Source organism: Vigna umbellata, chromosome 8 (assembly GCF_029865625.1).
Source record: "Vigna umbellata cultivar VRB3 chromosome 8, Vumbellata_1.0, whole genome shotgun sequence".
In the NCBI taxonomy this organism is placed as follows: Eukaryota; Viridiplantae; Streptophyta; class Magnoliopsida; order Fabales; family Fabaceae; genus Vigna; species Vigna umbellata.
In genome coordinates, this window is record NC_142172.1 from 48182361 (window position 1) to 48198352 (window position 15992).

The following is a 15992-nucleotide window of genomic DNA, read 5'->3' on the forward strand; positions in this document are numbered from 1 at the left end:
ATATATAGAATTTTCCATGTCAGACATTCATTTGAGATTATAGAAATAAATAATCATAACAAATTTTATTTTTTATATTTATAAAATAAAATAAAAATAAAAAAATTATGTATTAGAGTATTGTTACTTCTTAACAAAACATTTATAATTGAATCTATAAGAACGAAGTGTCATGTTCACTGAATAAATACGAGTTAGGTAAATGAACTTTTAAAGTGATAACTAAATTCAAAAAAATACTACCAAAGGAGTTAATTAAATTTAATATCAATAAATTTCCTTTTCAAATATTTTATATAAAATCAAAGATCATGAGAATATCAAAGGAAAGTGGTCAAATAATTGATTAAGTCTTGGAAATTTATTTTCTCAAAATTTTCAAACCTATTGTTGTGATGATGGCATAAACATATAAATATAAATTAGTGAATTTTATTTAATGATTAAATAAAATAGTTATTTTTAACTAATAATTAACTTGTTCATTAAATAGTATACTCCAAGTTTATACTTTTCACATTAACGAAAGTTAGTAAAGTATATTTTAAGTTTATTATTTTGAGAACGTTTTAATTAAAACTTGTCATATATATATATATATATATATATATATATATATATATATATATATATATATATATTAGAATACTGGATATAAATTAATTAGCTCTACAAATATGTTCTGATATTCAGTTGGAATATGCATCGGCAAGATATAATAGAAATGTCCTTTAAGATAATTTTGTTATAAAAAAGTTAAATTAAAAAAAGTATGGGATGGATAAATATGTGGAGCATAAAAAGATGAAAATTGAATAATATTAATAAAAATTCATTTAAAACATGTTAAAAAATATTTATTTTATAAAATTAGTTTGTAGGAGGAAATTTACATTTAAATATTTATTAATTTTTATTTTTAGTCGACATAGATTAAAAGAAAAAGAAAAAGAAAAAGTGTATTACTGGACATGGAGTGCGTCCCTTCCTATATAAGTTTCTGCATTCTTGCATTGTCATGTCATTAACAGAACAGAGTTTGAAAATGGCCACAGCACCGACGATCACCGACGTTCAGGTGGAATTCCTCCACTTCCCTGCGGTGGTCACTTCATCGGCCACCGGAAAAACATATTTCCTCGGCGGCGCAGGTTCTACAACTTCCTCTATTTATGTATAATATTCTGTGTATTTGAATTGACCTATATATATATATATATAAGAGATGAATTATGATGCAGGGGAGAGAGGATTGACGATTGAGGGGAAATTCATAAAGTTCACGGCCATCGGAGTATACTTGGAGGATAAAGCAGTGGCATCACTCGCCGCTAAGTGGAAGGGTAAGCCTTCAGAAGAGTTGATCGAGATTCTTGACTTCTACAGAGATATCATCTCAGGTGAAAACCAAACTTTTAACTTTCAACTTTGAATTTTAAATTCTCAATTCTGAATTTTGAACTCTGAATTTTGAATTCTAAACTCTGAGATTTAACTCTAAACTTTAAACTCTGAATTACGAATTTTGAACTCTAAATTATGAATTCTAAAGTGTGATATTTAACTCTAAACTTCCTTTAAACTCTAAACTTTAAATAGTAAGCTGAACCCGAGCTCTGAACCCTGAGCTCTGAGTTCTGAACCCTGAGTTCTGAACCCTTAGCTCTGAATCCTGAGCTCTGAATCTTGAGTTTTGAAGGATTCTGAATTCTGAACTGTGAACCATTGAATCCCGAACTTTGAACTCCGAATCCTCAACCCTCAATATTAAACTTTGAACCTTGAATCCTGAATTCTGAATCATAAATCCTGAATCTCGAACCCTGAACTTTAAATCATAAATCCTGAATCCCGAACCCTGAATCATCAACCTTAAACCCTAAAAGTCGGCGTAAAATTAATTTTGTAAATGATATAAGTAAAATGATTTGATTTGATAAGTTGGAGGAAGTTGAAAAGATCAGTGTGTAGGTGAACAAAATCAATTAAACTAAATTACTATATGTCCTAACTAAAAATTAGTTTTTCTTGACTTAAGTAAAAATTAATTTAAATGAACTAAACTTCTTTTTTTTTATCAAACTACACTAAATTGTATAACTGCTAATTTACTAATACTAATCGATAATCAATAATTTTATTATTTTTTAAATTATAAACTAGAATATATTTAAAATATAAAAAAAAAAAATTTTTTTTCAAAAATTCAAAATTTATACAAAACAATAAAATAATAATCATTAATTTTATTATCGGAAAATTCAAAATTTATACAAAAATATTTCTTTTATAATATATTAAACACTCTATGTCTCATTAATCCTTTTTCATGTATAAAATAACGAATGCATACAATTTACTAAAAAGTAACGTTTATTTAAAATCAATAATATAAAAACTTTAAAATAAAGTATAAAATCAAAGAATTTACAATTAATTATCTTACCTGTATTAGTTGACGAAAAAACATTAATTAAATTATGCATCAAAACATAATTAAATTATCTTAACTTAACTCTTATTTTATTTATATTACTTGATACTTTCTATTTTAATATTAAAATAAAAATATAACTAAGAATCTTACTTAAAAACATTAAAAATGTTAAATATTTAAAAATATTAATTTTTATACTGAACCACGATATTTTTTAATGACTCTATTTATGTTTTAATTGAATTAGATTAGTTGGGAATAAAACAAAACGACAGTGGTGCAATATCTCAAAAAACGACATTAAGTTGATTTGCATAGACGTGAATTTAAACAAATAAAAAATAAGTTAAGATTGATATACTTAGGTTGGATTTTCGATAGAATTATTTATCTAATTTACGTTTTAGGAGAAAATGAAAATGGAGGAAAATATAATAAGTTTAGCTTTTAATTAAAATAGATTAATTTTTTTTAAGTATAAAATCATACAGTTTTCAAATAATTTAATATATTTAAATTATTTTTTCCCGGCGCTAGGGTATGGTGTTGAGACGTGTTTTTATTGTATTTTTAGGACCCTTTGAAAAGCTAATAAGAGGGTCGAAGATTCTGCCATTGACTGGCACAGAATACTCAAGGAAGGTGATGGAAAACTGCGTTGCACACTTGAAGTCCGTTGGAACATATGGTGATGCTGAAGCTGCAGCCATTGAACACTTTGCAGAAACCTTCAAGAAGGTCAATTTTGCACCTGGTGCCTCTGTTTTTTACAGGCAATCACCGGATGGAATCTTGGGGGTCAGTCTATTTCTTACTTTACCTAATTTAGTAATAATTCCTACGTTAAACATGTTTTTGTTCCTTTGAAATAGTTGAACAATAATGTTTTGTTTTATGAACCCTTACAGCTTAGTTTCTCTGAAGATGCATCGATACCAGCAGAAGAGGCTGCAGTTATAGAGAACAAAGCTGTATCGGCTGCAGTATTGGAGACTATGATCGGAGAACACGCTGTCTCCCCTGACTTGAAACGCAGTTTGGCTTCACGATTGCCTGCGGTATTGAACGACGGCATTATACTCTGAAAATTCAGGATCACACATTATGAACTCGAGTTTTTCAAATATTCTTGTTTTCCATCATCTTCTGCTTTATCAAATCAATAAAATCTGAGTTTGAGTTTCATCGTGTATATGTTTTATATGTGTAATTTAAACAGCCTTCTCCAAACCAAAAAATAACTGTCATGGAGAATGCATGGAAATAATTTGGCATAAAGTAAAAAAGTATTGGTTACACACATTAATATTTATTATAAAAAAAGTGATTATTAAATAATAGATTTTTGTATTTATAAAAGATAAGAAAAAAAAATAGTGTAACTTTAAGTACATTAGTATAGATCTCTAAATAAATATTAATTAAGTACAATGGTATAAATGTTAGGAATAATTTTATAGTTTTAAAAATTTAAACTCTTTAGTGAATCTATTATACTTAAGAAATCAAAATATATTTTAATGAGTTTGATATTATATTAAGAAATAAAATTTAAATTGAACTAGATATCCTCTTTATTTAGACAATATAACGTGTTAAATATTTATATAGATAACATTAAATTTTAATAAATATTTCTAAAACTTAAATTTTGAACTAATTTTTTTTATCTGTATAAATAATTGTCTGAGAGAATCTATTATGGAGATAATTCTTTGGTCTATATGTACTCTTGGGTAAAAAATATCTTGTCGCAATTTTTCCAATCACGACCAGTTGTGTTGCATAATATTCAAAACTTGTTCTCATGAAAACAAAAAATCATTTTCACTCCGAATTTAGATCGAGAAAAAAAAGGGGAAATAGATGATAATTAACATGCTGACATCACTGGCTGCTTTTTAAATTATTAATAAGTCTATTTTTTTCTTCTTCTTCGTTTTTGATATATTTGTTTTGTTTCTATCATCTATTTTTTCCCTTCTATTTTTTATTGTTTCTTAGTGAATCACAACACCCGATAACATTTCAAGAATGAGTTTGAGTGAAATTATTATTTTATTTTATGTTTTTTAAGATTAAAATTTTACATGTGATTAAAAAAATATTAGTATAGTGGCTGATACCTTTTATTAAAGTGTTACATTTTTTAATTTATCTTGAATGAGGTTTCGGTCGGTGGAACAATAAAATGATATTTATTTTTTCTAGCAAGATAAGAAACACAAACAATAAAAAATATAGATAACTGCTAGCTGTTAATAAAGAAAAATAAAAATGGACAATGATTCTTTTACAGACAAAATGTTTTTACACCAATTTATTATTATTATTCACTCTCTCTTTTTTCTTTATAAATATAAAAAATTAACCTTATAGTGAATTATAAAATGATAATTATTAGTAGTCAATGCAGTCCTAGTTTAAAATATCATAATTTTCTTGAGGCAGTCTGGGTCAGGAGTTGTCTCATTTGATGGGATAGGTGATTATGTTATTTCACTACCAAACCAAAAATTATATTAATTTAAAAGCTCGTGATCCATTTTTTCTACCATCAGTTTTTTTAATTAATATTGATTGAGTAAAGAGATTGGTTTGTGTAAAAAAATGTAATGAGAGTTGAAAAAAAAAATGAACCTATGGCTTCTATATAAAGCATCTGAGTTCTTGAAGAAATCAGAACACAAACAACACTCTCCATTTGTTGCTCTTACAATGGCCACAGCAGTCACTGTTGAGTTCCTTGAATTCCCTGCGTTTGTAACACTTCCTTCCTCGACCAAACCCTATTTCCTCGGTGGAGCAGGTCGATTCTATCATGTTTTTCATCATTTAGTATTGGTTTTTGTTTTAAGATTTTATTCTTAAACAGATTCTTAAAAAAGACAGACATGTTTTTGCAGATGATGTGAGATAACAGACAAGTTACCATCTAACATGCAATTTGATTTTGTTTAGGAGTGAGAGGGTTGAATATTGAAGGAGAGTTCGTGAAGTTCACGGGAATTGGGGTTTATTTGGAAGAGAAAGCAGTTGCATGGCTCGGTTCTAAATGGAAGGGCAAAAGTGCAGCTGAATTGGAGTCCCTTGACTTCTATAGAGATATCATCAAAGGTCAAATTTCATCTTTGACTTATATGTTACTCATTGTTTTTCTGTTCTAACATTTGAAAATCTAGATCCAAGTTTGAATATAAAGTTAAATAAATATAACAAAGTTGAACATAAGAAAGTTAAACATGGATAACAACGGTTGGGTGTCCCAAGAAAAATAATTCATTGACTTGTTATTTATAGGATATTTGTTTAAAAAATATTTACAAATTTTAAAATGTTTGTGAATATCAGGAATATCCAATTTATTTTAAAAAATTTATAAATTTTTAAAATAATATATAAATAAAGTTACAAAACAAAATATAAAATATAATATAAATTAAAATTTTATTTTAATTAAATTTAACTTAATAAAATATAAATTAAATATTCATTTTAACTTTTTTTTTACAAGGAATGGATACTTGCACTTTCTTGTAAACCACTTTTCCCAAATACTCATCATTAACTTAAAAAATATATTGATGTTTCCTAGTTTTTTGATATTTGAATATTTTCTTTAATACATTAATATATTTTGAAAACACACTACTAAAAAACCAGTGGAGAAGTTAAATCGGAATTGTACCTTATATTAGTCAAATTCTTTTGAGTGAGAAAATTGGATATTAGTGAATCACTCATTCTTTAATCCAGTTCATTGGTATTGTGTCTTGTTAATCTCTTTCTTCCAAATATCTATTATTAACTTCAAAATATATTGATGTTTCCTGTTTGGTATTTGAATATTTTTTTTTAATACATTAATATATTTTAAAAACACTACTACTGTGGTCTTATTCACTTGAATGGATTTGGGGAAGAGTGATTAAGGAGATTTGAAAGGATTTGAAGGTAAATTTTTTTGTTGTTTATTTGAGTGAATTTGGAGGTAAGTGAGAGTGGATTTGGAACTAAAATGTATTAGTCAAATTAATTGTCATCTGTCCGCATCTTAAAAATATTGAATTCCTTTTAAGTGTATAAGAAAATTAGGTAGTAGTAAGTTACTCATTCTTTAATCTATAACCTTAGAGACTTGTGTTGGCCTTTTTGAAAGAGTAGTTAATGTGACTGTAATTTTCTGAGCTTATAATATATTAACTCTTTTACTATGAAATTATTGGTTCAAATTTAAATAATTTCTTAGCACATGCATTGAAGACAACCTGAGACTCAGGATTTTGTCTTTTATAGCCTTTTTCTTTTTCAATAGTGTCATTCTTGAATTATACAATTAGTTTTGTTTGATACATTCAATGCATAAACTCAACCCCATTATTGTAAGTAGTTCAGATTGAAATGCTCTGTCTTCTCTTTTATGTCTTTATTCGTGGTAGATATTCAATGAGATTTTTTTATAGTTTGTTGTTGATTTTTATAACATGTCCAACAATTATATTCTTTATACGATTGAATTATTGTCATTTCATCATTTACAAAATTGTTGAATGAATGTGTCTAATCAGGTCCCTTTGAAAAATTTATTCGAGGGTCAAAGGTAAGAACATTGGATGGACCTGAATATGTTAGGAAAGTATCTGAGAACTGTGTGAACTTTATGAAATCCAATGGAAGTTACGGTGAAGCAGAAGAAAAAGCTATCGAGGAATTCAGATATGCATTCAAGGATCAACATTTCCCACCAGGTTCAACTGTTTTCTATAGGCAATCACCCACTGGAACATTGGGGGTTAGTATAGTCACCAACTGTTTGTGGAATTGCATAGTATAATGAACCTGTGCACACATACAGTTTACAACATTTCTTTTCTTCCACAAATTGCAGCTTAGTTTCTCAAAAGATGAGACGATTCCAGAAAATGAGTATGCAGTGATAGAGAACAAGGCACTTTCAGAGGCAGTGCTGGAGACTATGATTGGAGAGATTCCTGTTTCTCCTGCTTTGAAACAGAGTTTGGCTACAAGATTTTATGAGTTTCTGAAAGAGGACAATTCCAAGACTGAGTGAAAACTGAGAAATGCATGAGATATACAATGTTGTCTCCTCAGCCATTGGTGGTACACTTCCTGTGTTACTCTTAATCTAAATAAATGTATTCATAATCTGAATAATGTAAACCAGACATTCGAGTAATCCTTTTTTTTATACTATTGTTGCCCATTATGGCGTAATCACTTTCATTGAAAAAACAATGTTCTTTTGTCCATTCTGTTTAGTATATAATTTTTCCTTCAATTTATTAATTTTTGATAATATATGAGATGGACCTGATCAAACTACTATTTTTAGCACTGCCATGATCTTTAATTTACATCACTCTCATCATTATGCATTATTAAATTATTATAAAATTAAACTTTAGGCGCATTATTACTTTACATTTTTTTTTCCTTTTTTATCTTATTCTTCTTTAGCCAACCCACGAACATGTCTCCCGAATCAGGTTGAGCCAAATTGACATTTTCTTAAACTTATTATAAAGGTAGTCAAATTAAGTTGACTACTTTTTCACAACTTTTTTTCATTCAAATTTCATGTACTGTGTTTGATTTCAATAAGCAGAAATCCTGAAGCATGCAAAACAGTTAAGCATAATCAGTTGATTCACAACGAAAAATCAAATACAACAATTCAGAACTTATACAACAAAGGATAACAACACAAGTAAAATCTGAAATTTCCCCCTTATTTATTGGTAACACACCAAAGTGGTAAAGGATTTTCATCATCAGATGGTGATAAAATCAGTTATGAGATTCAGGGACACCCCCCTCTTTGAATAACTCAGATAATCTGGTGGCCAAACTCTGTTTTGCTGCAGGGGAGACGCCATGCTTACCAATCATCGACTCCAACACAGCCTCTGAAAGTAGTTTATTATCTATAACAGTGCTGGCTTCTTCTGGAATGGATCCATCTTTAGAGAAACTTATCTGTTTGCAATATAGATTTCTGATTAAAGAATGAAAAAAAAACGTACTAATATTTCTAGAAACAACATAATGTGTAAGAAATGACATGATGTGAAATTGATGCATGACAACAGCTAGAACACCATAATCACTAACCAATAATGATCCATTGGGTGACACTGTGAAAAGGATAGAGGAGCCTGGTGGGAATGTTTCGTCTTTGAAAACAGTAACAAACTTGTCTATTGCCTGAGCTTCTGCATCAGTGTATATCCCAAGAGACTTCCAAATGGCAACACAATTTTCTGCAACTTTCTCTGAGTATTGCTGCCCCGTCAAGGGTAAGATCATTGTCACCTGCATAAATTTCTCAAACGGCCCTGAACAGTGAACAGAACATCCTTTAATTTCTTCGCATTCACATGCGGAAAACAACTCTAAACCTTACAAAGAGGTTCCATTACATGTTACAGCACATTTTCAGAACACTACATCCACAACAGTCATATGATTATACCATTATTCAGAATATTTAATTTTAATACATGTAAAATTAATTTTTTTCAGTGAAAACAACTTCTTAATTAGATATAACAATTGAAAAGGAATAATGACCAGACATATGTAATTTCAGTTAGTAATAGGTTGATTACCTGTCACGATGTCTCTGAAGAATTCGATGGATTCCGTTAATTCTTGAACAGACTTGGCGTTCCATTTGACGGAGAGAAGAGGAACGGCGTTAGGTTGGAGGTAGATCCCAATGGCAGTGAATTTAACGAAATTGTCTTGAATCTGGAGGCCCCTGACGCCGGCACCGGCGAGGAAGAAGGCGGTGGCGGAGGAGGGAGGGTTGAGGGTGGGAGGGAAGGTGACGTTTTCGACGTCTACGGCGGTTACGGAAGAGAGCGACATTGGTAAAGCAGTGAGTGAGTTAATTTGATATGTAGGAATGGGAAATTTAAAGAAAAAAGAAAGGCGAAGGGTAGGTAAGAATGAGAAATGGAAGGTGGCGCCATCAAGCATTCAATGCAATCTTAAATATTCGGTCTAACTTCTTAACTTATTTAAAAATATTAACCTTTTTCTTTTAATTTGGATTTATTATTATTATTATTCTGACATGCTTTCGAAATATTTCATTTTGAAGTTTTAAAAAATATATTTTTTAAAATATTGTATTTTTTAAAATACATTTTGAAGTTTTTAACAAAATCCAATAAAATACATTTCTTAAAAGGATTTATTTATTTATCCTTAATTCAAGCATCATCAATTCTCGTTATGATTTTCCTCTTTTATTTTTCTTTCTACTCCTACCACAACCCAAACAAAGTCTCGGCACTTTTAATATGGAGTGTGCCTAACATTAACACTACGTACAATGCTTTCCTTCTTAAGTAGTTCAATCAATGGCAAATTAATAAATTAATTTTTAATACAATTATTTTAATTTTTTTTAACTACATTTACTATTTTTTTCTCTATTTTTTTTTTACTTTTCTTTAATTCGAATAACATCACTTCTCATTTTATTTTCTCTATTTTCTTTTTCCTTGTACTCGCTTCCCCCATTCAAACTAAGTTTTAGACAAATATTAACTTTTTAATATAGTGTGTCTAACATTAAACCACGATTATTTAGAAAATAAATTAAATATTTTCTTCCCTAAAAATTACTTTTTATTCGAATTTCCATTCAAATGTGTATATTTTTAAGTGGCTATAATAATATGTAGACACGTTATATTAAGAAAGAAAGAAAAAATATCAAATTCTTATGATTATTTACTTATAAATAATTTTATGAGCTAACTCGTATATCTTTTATTGAAAAATTGACCGAGTTCATGCATTTTTTTTCTATTTAATCATTTTACGTATTGATCATATACACTAAAAAGTCAAAAGAGTGCAAAGGTATTCTAATAACTTGTAAATTAAAAATATGCTCTTTTTTCTCATCCATTTAAGGATACCACATAACAAGAAGGTAATTATAATATTTTGATAAATTCAAAGAAAAGTTGGTGAGATTAATGATTCTCTCTTATTTTTTATATTGTCTTAAACACATGCTTTCTTATATATATATATATTTTTTCATCACTCATCATTATATATAGGTCACTAAAATTACATATTTTTTTTGTCTTTAAAATTACTTTTTTTTTAATATTTTGTTGTATTGATAAGAAGGAAAACACTAAAATGGTAGTACCATAGACATTTATATTATATATATATATATATATTATATATATATATATATTATAAAAGTAAAATGGTCATAAAATGAAAATTTTAAAAAGTAAAAAGAGATTGTGTCAAATAAATATAAAAAATTGTGTGTTAAAATATCATTTTTTTTATAAAAAAACAACAAATAGCCTTAAAGTTTGTTGTATAAGTAGTATGGTGAGGTGACATATTTATATTCATTTGATACATGAGAAGTAATAAAATAATTATAAAAAAAAGAATTTTTTGTATTTTTTTTTTACGTGAGTAATTCTATTTTATGCTATACTCGTGATTTAAGGGAAGTCAAAATCTTAAAATGTGTAAAGAAAGGGCTTACGCAGCCCCTCTGTCAAGCAAAAACGCGTTTCTTCACAAATACAGAAGCCTTCATAATACTAATATAATATAACCTAGAAAAGATCTCTCAGTGAATTTGATGATCTAGCTTCAATAGTAAATATATATTTGAAGCCACCCAATATGCTTTGGGATTTATGCCATTTTTTAAGTTTCTTCAAAATCAAACACATGCATGCACCCACCCTTATTTTAATTTAATTTGTTATATATTAGGTTATAAGTGTGAGTCACATTAAATAAAGGATTTTTTTGAATAAAATTTAGAGTCAGAAAATTTAGCTGGATTAGAGTTTTACATCATATAGAAAAAAGAAAAACTTAAACAATATATAAAAACACATTAATGAATAAGGATATCATGATGTACATTCAATTCACATAGGGGTAAGATAATTTTAAAAGAATACATTTTTATAATTTTTCAGAAAAAAAAGTAAAAAAAAAAGAAGGAATAGTATTAAACGAATGTATAAAAAATTATGTGTCTCAAAATATATTTTTAAATTTATGACTTTTTCATGTAAATATTACATGAGTTTATCATAGAACCATATAAATTACAATATAATTTGCAATTATGATAATATATACTAAATCATTTACTTCAAGAATCTTCATATATATGTTTCATTGATTACTTTAGTTAAGAAATTGCATTAGATTACAGTTGAAGGTGAGAAACAGAGGAAAGAAGAAGGCTTTATTTGATTGAATACATATAATTGAAGATGAAGTTGGTCAGGTTGAAGGAGGATTCACTCGGCTGCACTTTTTCCTGATCTCACCGTCTGAACCAGTAAGTGGGGTCATCATGCTCATCTTCAACATTGCAGCTGCGAAATCCTTCTTGAATTTTGCCATGTTTCTCGCATAAATAACTACTTGATCCTTTGTGGGGCTATTAGTTCCATTGACGCCGTTGAAGAGCTGTTGATCGGAGTGGACCAGACCCTTTTGCTGCAACAAGTTCTTGTAGAACGCATTGTCAAATTTGAACGGAGTGGTCGAATCGAAAGCACTTAAGTTGTCGTCACCACCTTCGAAGGGACACTCTTGTTGCTTTTCCTCTGCAAATGTCTGGTCGATGTTGCTCTCGTTATAAATCCTCTTTCTGAAGAAACGACACCTCACCAGTCCTATTGAGTGACCACCTGAACCATCAAGAAAAAAAAGTTTATCAAGATCGATACTTTATCGTGTTGCATCCATCGAGGAGGTTCACTAGATAGAAACAAGCACACGTACGAAGGATTCACACCACTCTTTAAAATAACATTAAGTCTCCAATTTATGGGTCTTTAATTTTTATATATGATTCTACTTTCTTATTTTTATCCTATTGTTGTGACTCACACTCGAATTTTCAATGATCATTTCAACAAGCTATTTTGTATATGATATGTTGGATCTATGTATATGAGTTCAACCATATAAAGATTCACACCACAGAAAACTGTAAGACAACTAGTTAACGAGTATTTCAATGTACAGTGTTTTACTTTCTCATTTTTATCCAACTTGAATTCCCAACGTATCAATCATTTGAACAAGCTATTTTGTATATCAGTGGTGTTTTACCTGATAAAGTAACTAGTTCTTGGACAGTGAAATTTTTCTTGGCGAAAGCACTGGTGAGGCCATCGAGATCGAAAAAAGGAGCTGGTAAGTCTGAATTAGATTCGGCTAAACTTGCTGTGGTTGAATCTCTTCTGCCTAACGGTACTTCCCATCTTGGTCCACCAAGCTGAGATGATTTCAACTTATCTTAGAAATCACTTTCTTTTAATGCATGTCATTGAATTCTGCAACATATCTACGAACCTTAATCGAACAAGATAAAGTAGCAAGTACTTACTTCAAAAACAGCGTCTCTCGCAGCAACGGCTAAGATGTCTGCACAAGAGACAACATCTTGGCACATGTTTTCCAACTCTGATTTTATGTTATCAATCACATCAAAACCTCTAAGAGAGTTAGCATTTGGAAACGAATTCTTCTCCCCAGTGAAAGTATCCGTGTCGTCTAACAACACAGATGCATCACATCCCTGTAATACCAAAACAAAACAGATCAATGTCAATTGATTTTCTCTCAACCAACACACACTCACTTTTCATATTCAGTGTTTATATATAAACTCATTCAGTTTGGAGAGTGATCATTATTCTAGACATTGCTGAATGCATATAGAGTATTAATTGTAGCTCATGCATGCAGCAATGCACCATGGAGGAATTAGCTAGAATGTAAAGTTTTTATACGTAAACATGATGGTGTTGAGAGAGAAATGAGACTTGCTTGAACGAAGCAGTCATGGAAATGGAGTCGGAGCAAGGATGCCCCCATGCGAAACTCATTGTGCACAGCTTGTTTCACTGCTTTCCTTATGGTGGCAAGAGCACCAGGGCAACTTTTTCATAGAATTTAGCAGATAACTGAGCTGAAGTAACCCCAATTACACATGCAATCAGAGTCAGACAAAGTTTTAGTTTGAAGCCAGGAAAAGACACACTGAGAGAATTTGTAGTGGCCATTGCAAAAAGCCAAGAATTTTAAGATTAATGGTTGTTGGTTATCATGGCCATGAAATGATACTCTTATATACTGCAACATGATTTTGGTTAATGTAGCTATATGGTCCATATCTTCCGGGTCAATTGTGTATATATTGAATCATATCTGAGGAAGAATCATTTGACTAAAACAAATTGGAGGAAGAGACATGCAAAGGCGTGGAAAAATGATTGAAATTACGAAACCGTGTATAATATGAAGTTGTTAGTTAGCTGTATTGTGCTAAACATGTTTGACTTCATCAAATTCTTGCAGATTTCACTGCAAGGCACTGCATCTGCACTCAACCTATAAGGCTGGATCGATTCAAATATAAGAGAAAAAAAAACTATAGTTTGGTTCCTACTTGTTGGGTTATGATCCCTTTGTCTATAATTTGGTCGAAGGAAAACTATATAGAAAGCTTATTGAAATTTAGGAGAAAAGATGTACTTTGTAAGAAATAAGACATTGTTACTGTGATAGCTGGTCCATTTTTTTGCTGTTTAACCTTCTTCCCCAAGATCCCTTTCTTTAATTTGGTGTACCAAGAAGACAAATATAATATATGTTAAGAAGTTCAATTAAGAAGTGAGTTTTATTCTCCCTAATAAAAATAGGAAGTTAAGCTATATGAAAAAAATTGTAAATTTATTTTTTTAACATTTTGAGTTGAATGTGATATCAATATTTTATGAGTTAAATAATTACTTGAATTTTTTTTTTACTGAAAATAGTATTAATTTTTTTATATAAATTTATAAAAATGTCTCTCATCATTTGTCATAAAAACATGTTAATTTTTTTTTAGAAATCTGATAAGTTAAATTATTAGAACTTAAATTTATTGATAGGTCATCTATAGCAATCTACGCATATAATATTAGGAATTTATTGAAAGTTAAAAAAAAAAGAATTGGAACTTAATTGATTGGTTGATAAGTTTCTGATAGCATAACAAGCATACTTATATATGTGGACATATAATGATTAAAAATCAGTAAACTTATATTTAAATTTGCTCTTACATATCAGACAAAGTACGCTTCATAAAAAAAATAAAAGTGAATTGATTAAGTACGTGCTTATAATAATTTATTTAAAATGAAGACGTTAATAAAGGAAGAGAAAAAACCTCTTTTTTAAAAATTAGTATGAGCAAAATTGGAAAAAGTGTAACTCTTAGTTTATAAGTTATATACTACTTTAAGTATCAAATAACAAGAAACTTTGTTTTCCCAAAAAGGCTTCCTAAGCAAACATTTCAATAATCTTATTCCTAATAAAGAAATAATTGCAAATTTATAAAATTATCATATCATACACATTTAAAAGAAATATATACGAAAAAAAAATTACGTTTGATTTAAATTCTACGAAAAAATAATTACTGGAATTAGATACGGAAACAAATAGATAATTCAAATAGATAATGAAAATTATTATCATTCAAATATAAATATATAGTCTGCACTAACTTGTGTCGCTTCTAATGTTTTTTAAGTAGATATATTCCCACCTTTAAGCTAGGTATCTCTTAATAATTACAGAGAAAACTGATATTCCATAATAAAAGGAATTTAGTTAAACAAAAATATTTAATGCTGGTTGTTAAATCACATATTCAAGTGAAATGTAAAACGATATCATAAAACTGAATTGATAACTTCCATTTTCATACCATTGCATTTTGAAAAAACAAATAAAAATTAAGTGCAGTATCTTAGAAGTCGTCAGTTTTAAGCTTTGAAATGTATTAAAGCTAAAATTGGCTGTGGTAAATGTTGATGTTTTTTTCAGTTTCAAATATATATGATTTCAGTTTCTAGAATTTTGATATCAAGGGCTGAATTCAAACTAGGAAAATGACTTCATAGTTAGGTTTGTCGAGTAACAAGGGAAAATTTTGGCAGCCAATAAATAAGCGATGGTGGGTGGATACTGTAGATGATGGAATGAAAGTAGACCGTGAATTTATAAGCATTTCACTATCGTTTTTCAAAATCTCTAAGTCAGTGGCTAAAAAGTTAGAGGGCACCGGAATAGTTTTTTGTGGAAATAATTAGTGAGTGTTCACAGCACAATTTGATCCAACTTTTGGAAATAAGTCATACGAATTATACAAATTCAAATAAACTAATCTCTTGCACAACAATTTGTCAGGTTACTAATTAAGCATTATGAAACTTAAGCTATTTTTGATTTGATAATTGACAAAATAAATTAACATAATCCAAATTAATATAACTAATTCAATTATGATCAATCTGAAAAAATGACATTTGTATAACTACCAAGTAATAGGCTGAGAAGTTTGAAGTTCAAAAAGGCTTCATTCAACTCAATCAACCAGCTACTTTTTCAAAAATCCCTCGTACCACCTTCTATTATGAATAACGGCTTTTCAGTGGGTAATAGGGTA

At 29.0% G+C, this 15992-nt stretch overlaps 3 protein-coding genes and 1 pseudogene across 4 annotated transcripts; 2 read left to right on the forward strand and 2 right to left on the reverse strand.

Annotated features, from left to right (window-relative positions):
- The first annotated feature begins 993 nt into the window (after positions 1 to 993).
- LOC148194853 (chalcone--flavanone isomerase) lies at positions 994 to 3622 on the forward strand. Its single transcript, XM_088096969.1, has 4 exons — positions 994 to 1151; positions 1242 to 1400; positions 3012 to 3235; positions 3346 to 3622. Exons 1-4 carry the CDS (start codon positions 1019 to 1021, stop codon positions 3520 to 3522), a joined length of 693 nt encoding a protein of 230 aa, XP_087953095.1. The 5' UTR covers positions 994 to 1018; the 3' UTR covers positions 3523 to 3622.
- Positions 3623 to 5088: 1466 nt separating this feature from the next.
- On the forward strand, positions 5089 to 7707 carry LOC148194854 (chalcone--flavanone isomerase 1B-2-like). Its single transcript, XM_088097806.1, has 4 exons — positions 5089 to 5246; positions 5399 to 5554; positions 7006 to 7229; positions 7326 to 7707. Exons 1-4 carry the CDS (start codon positions 5156 to 5158, stop codon positions 7506 to 7508), a joined length of 654 nt encoding a protein of 217 aa, XP_087953932.1. The 5' UTR covers positions 5089 to 5155; the 3' UTR covers positions 7509 to 7707.
- A 379-nt stretch (positions 7708 to 8086) lies between these two features.
- Positions 8087 to 9405, reverse strand: LOC124846774 (chalcone--flavanone isomerase-like). Its single transcript, XM_047324120.2, has 3 exons — positions 9067 to 9405; positions 8570 to 8793; positions 8087 to 8434 (listed from the first exon to the last, which is right to left on the reverse strand). The coding sequence occupies exons 1-3, from the start codon at positions 9326 to 9328 to the stop codon at positions 8246 to 8248; spliced, it is 675 nt and encodes a 224-aa protein (XP_047180076.2). The 5' UTR covers positions 9329 to 9405; the 3' UTR covers positions 8087 to 8245.
- A 2214-nt stretch (positions 9406 to 11619) lies between these two features.
- LOC124846773 (cationic peroxidase 1-like) lies at positions 11620 to 13551 on the reverse strand (annotated as a pseudogene). The gene is made up of 4 exons (XR_015781780.1): positions 13316 to 13551; positions 12873 to 13064; positions 12596 to 12761; positions 11620 to 12168 (listed from the first exon to the last, which is right to left on the reverse strand). The product of XR_015781780.1 is annotated as a cationic peroxidase 1-like (transcript).
- Positions 13552 to 15992: the final 2441 nt, after the last annotated feature.

Bases quoted from the DNA above. Each gene is read 5' to 3' on its own strand.
- LOC148194853 (XM_088096969.1), top strand. From the start codon at position 1,019: ATGTCATTAACAGAACAGAGTTTGAAAATGGCCACAGCACCGACGATC. The intron at 1,401-3,011 runs GTGAAAACCAAA...TTGTATTTTTAG, and splicing joins CTACAGAGATATCATCTCAG to GACCCTTTGAAAAGCTAATA. The intron at 3,236-3,345 runs GTCAGTCTATTT...GAACCCTTACAG, and splicing joins CACCGGATGGAATCTTGGGG to CTTAGTTTCTCTGAAGATGC.
- LOC124846774 (XM_047324120.2), bottom strand. From the start codon at position 9,328: ATGTCGCTCTCTTCCGTAACCGCCGTAGACGTCGAAAACGTCACCTTC. The intron at 8,794-9,066 runs GTAATCAACCTA...TTCACTGTTCAG, and splicing joins CTTCAGAGACATCGTGACAG to GGCCGTTTGAGAAATTTATG. The intron at 8,435-8,569 runs GTTAGTGATTAT...TATTGCAAACAG, and splicing joins CACCCAATGGATCATTATTG to ATAAGTTTCTCTAAAGATGG.
- LOC148194854 (XM_088097806.1), top strand. From the start codon at position 5,156: ATGGCCACAGCAGTCACTGTTGAGTTCCTTGAATTCCCTGCGTTTGTA. The intron at 5,555-7,005 runs GTCAAATTTCAT...GTGTCTAATCAG, and splicing joins CTATAGAGATATCATCAAAG to GTCCCTTTGAAAAATTTATT. The intron at 7,230-7,325 runs GTTAGTATAGTC...CACAAATTGCAG, and splicing joins CACCCACTGGAACATTGGGG to CTTAGTTTCTCAAAAGATGA.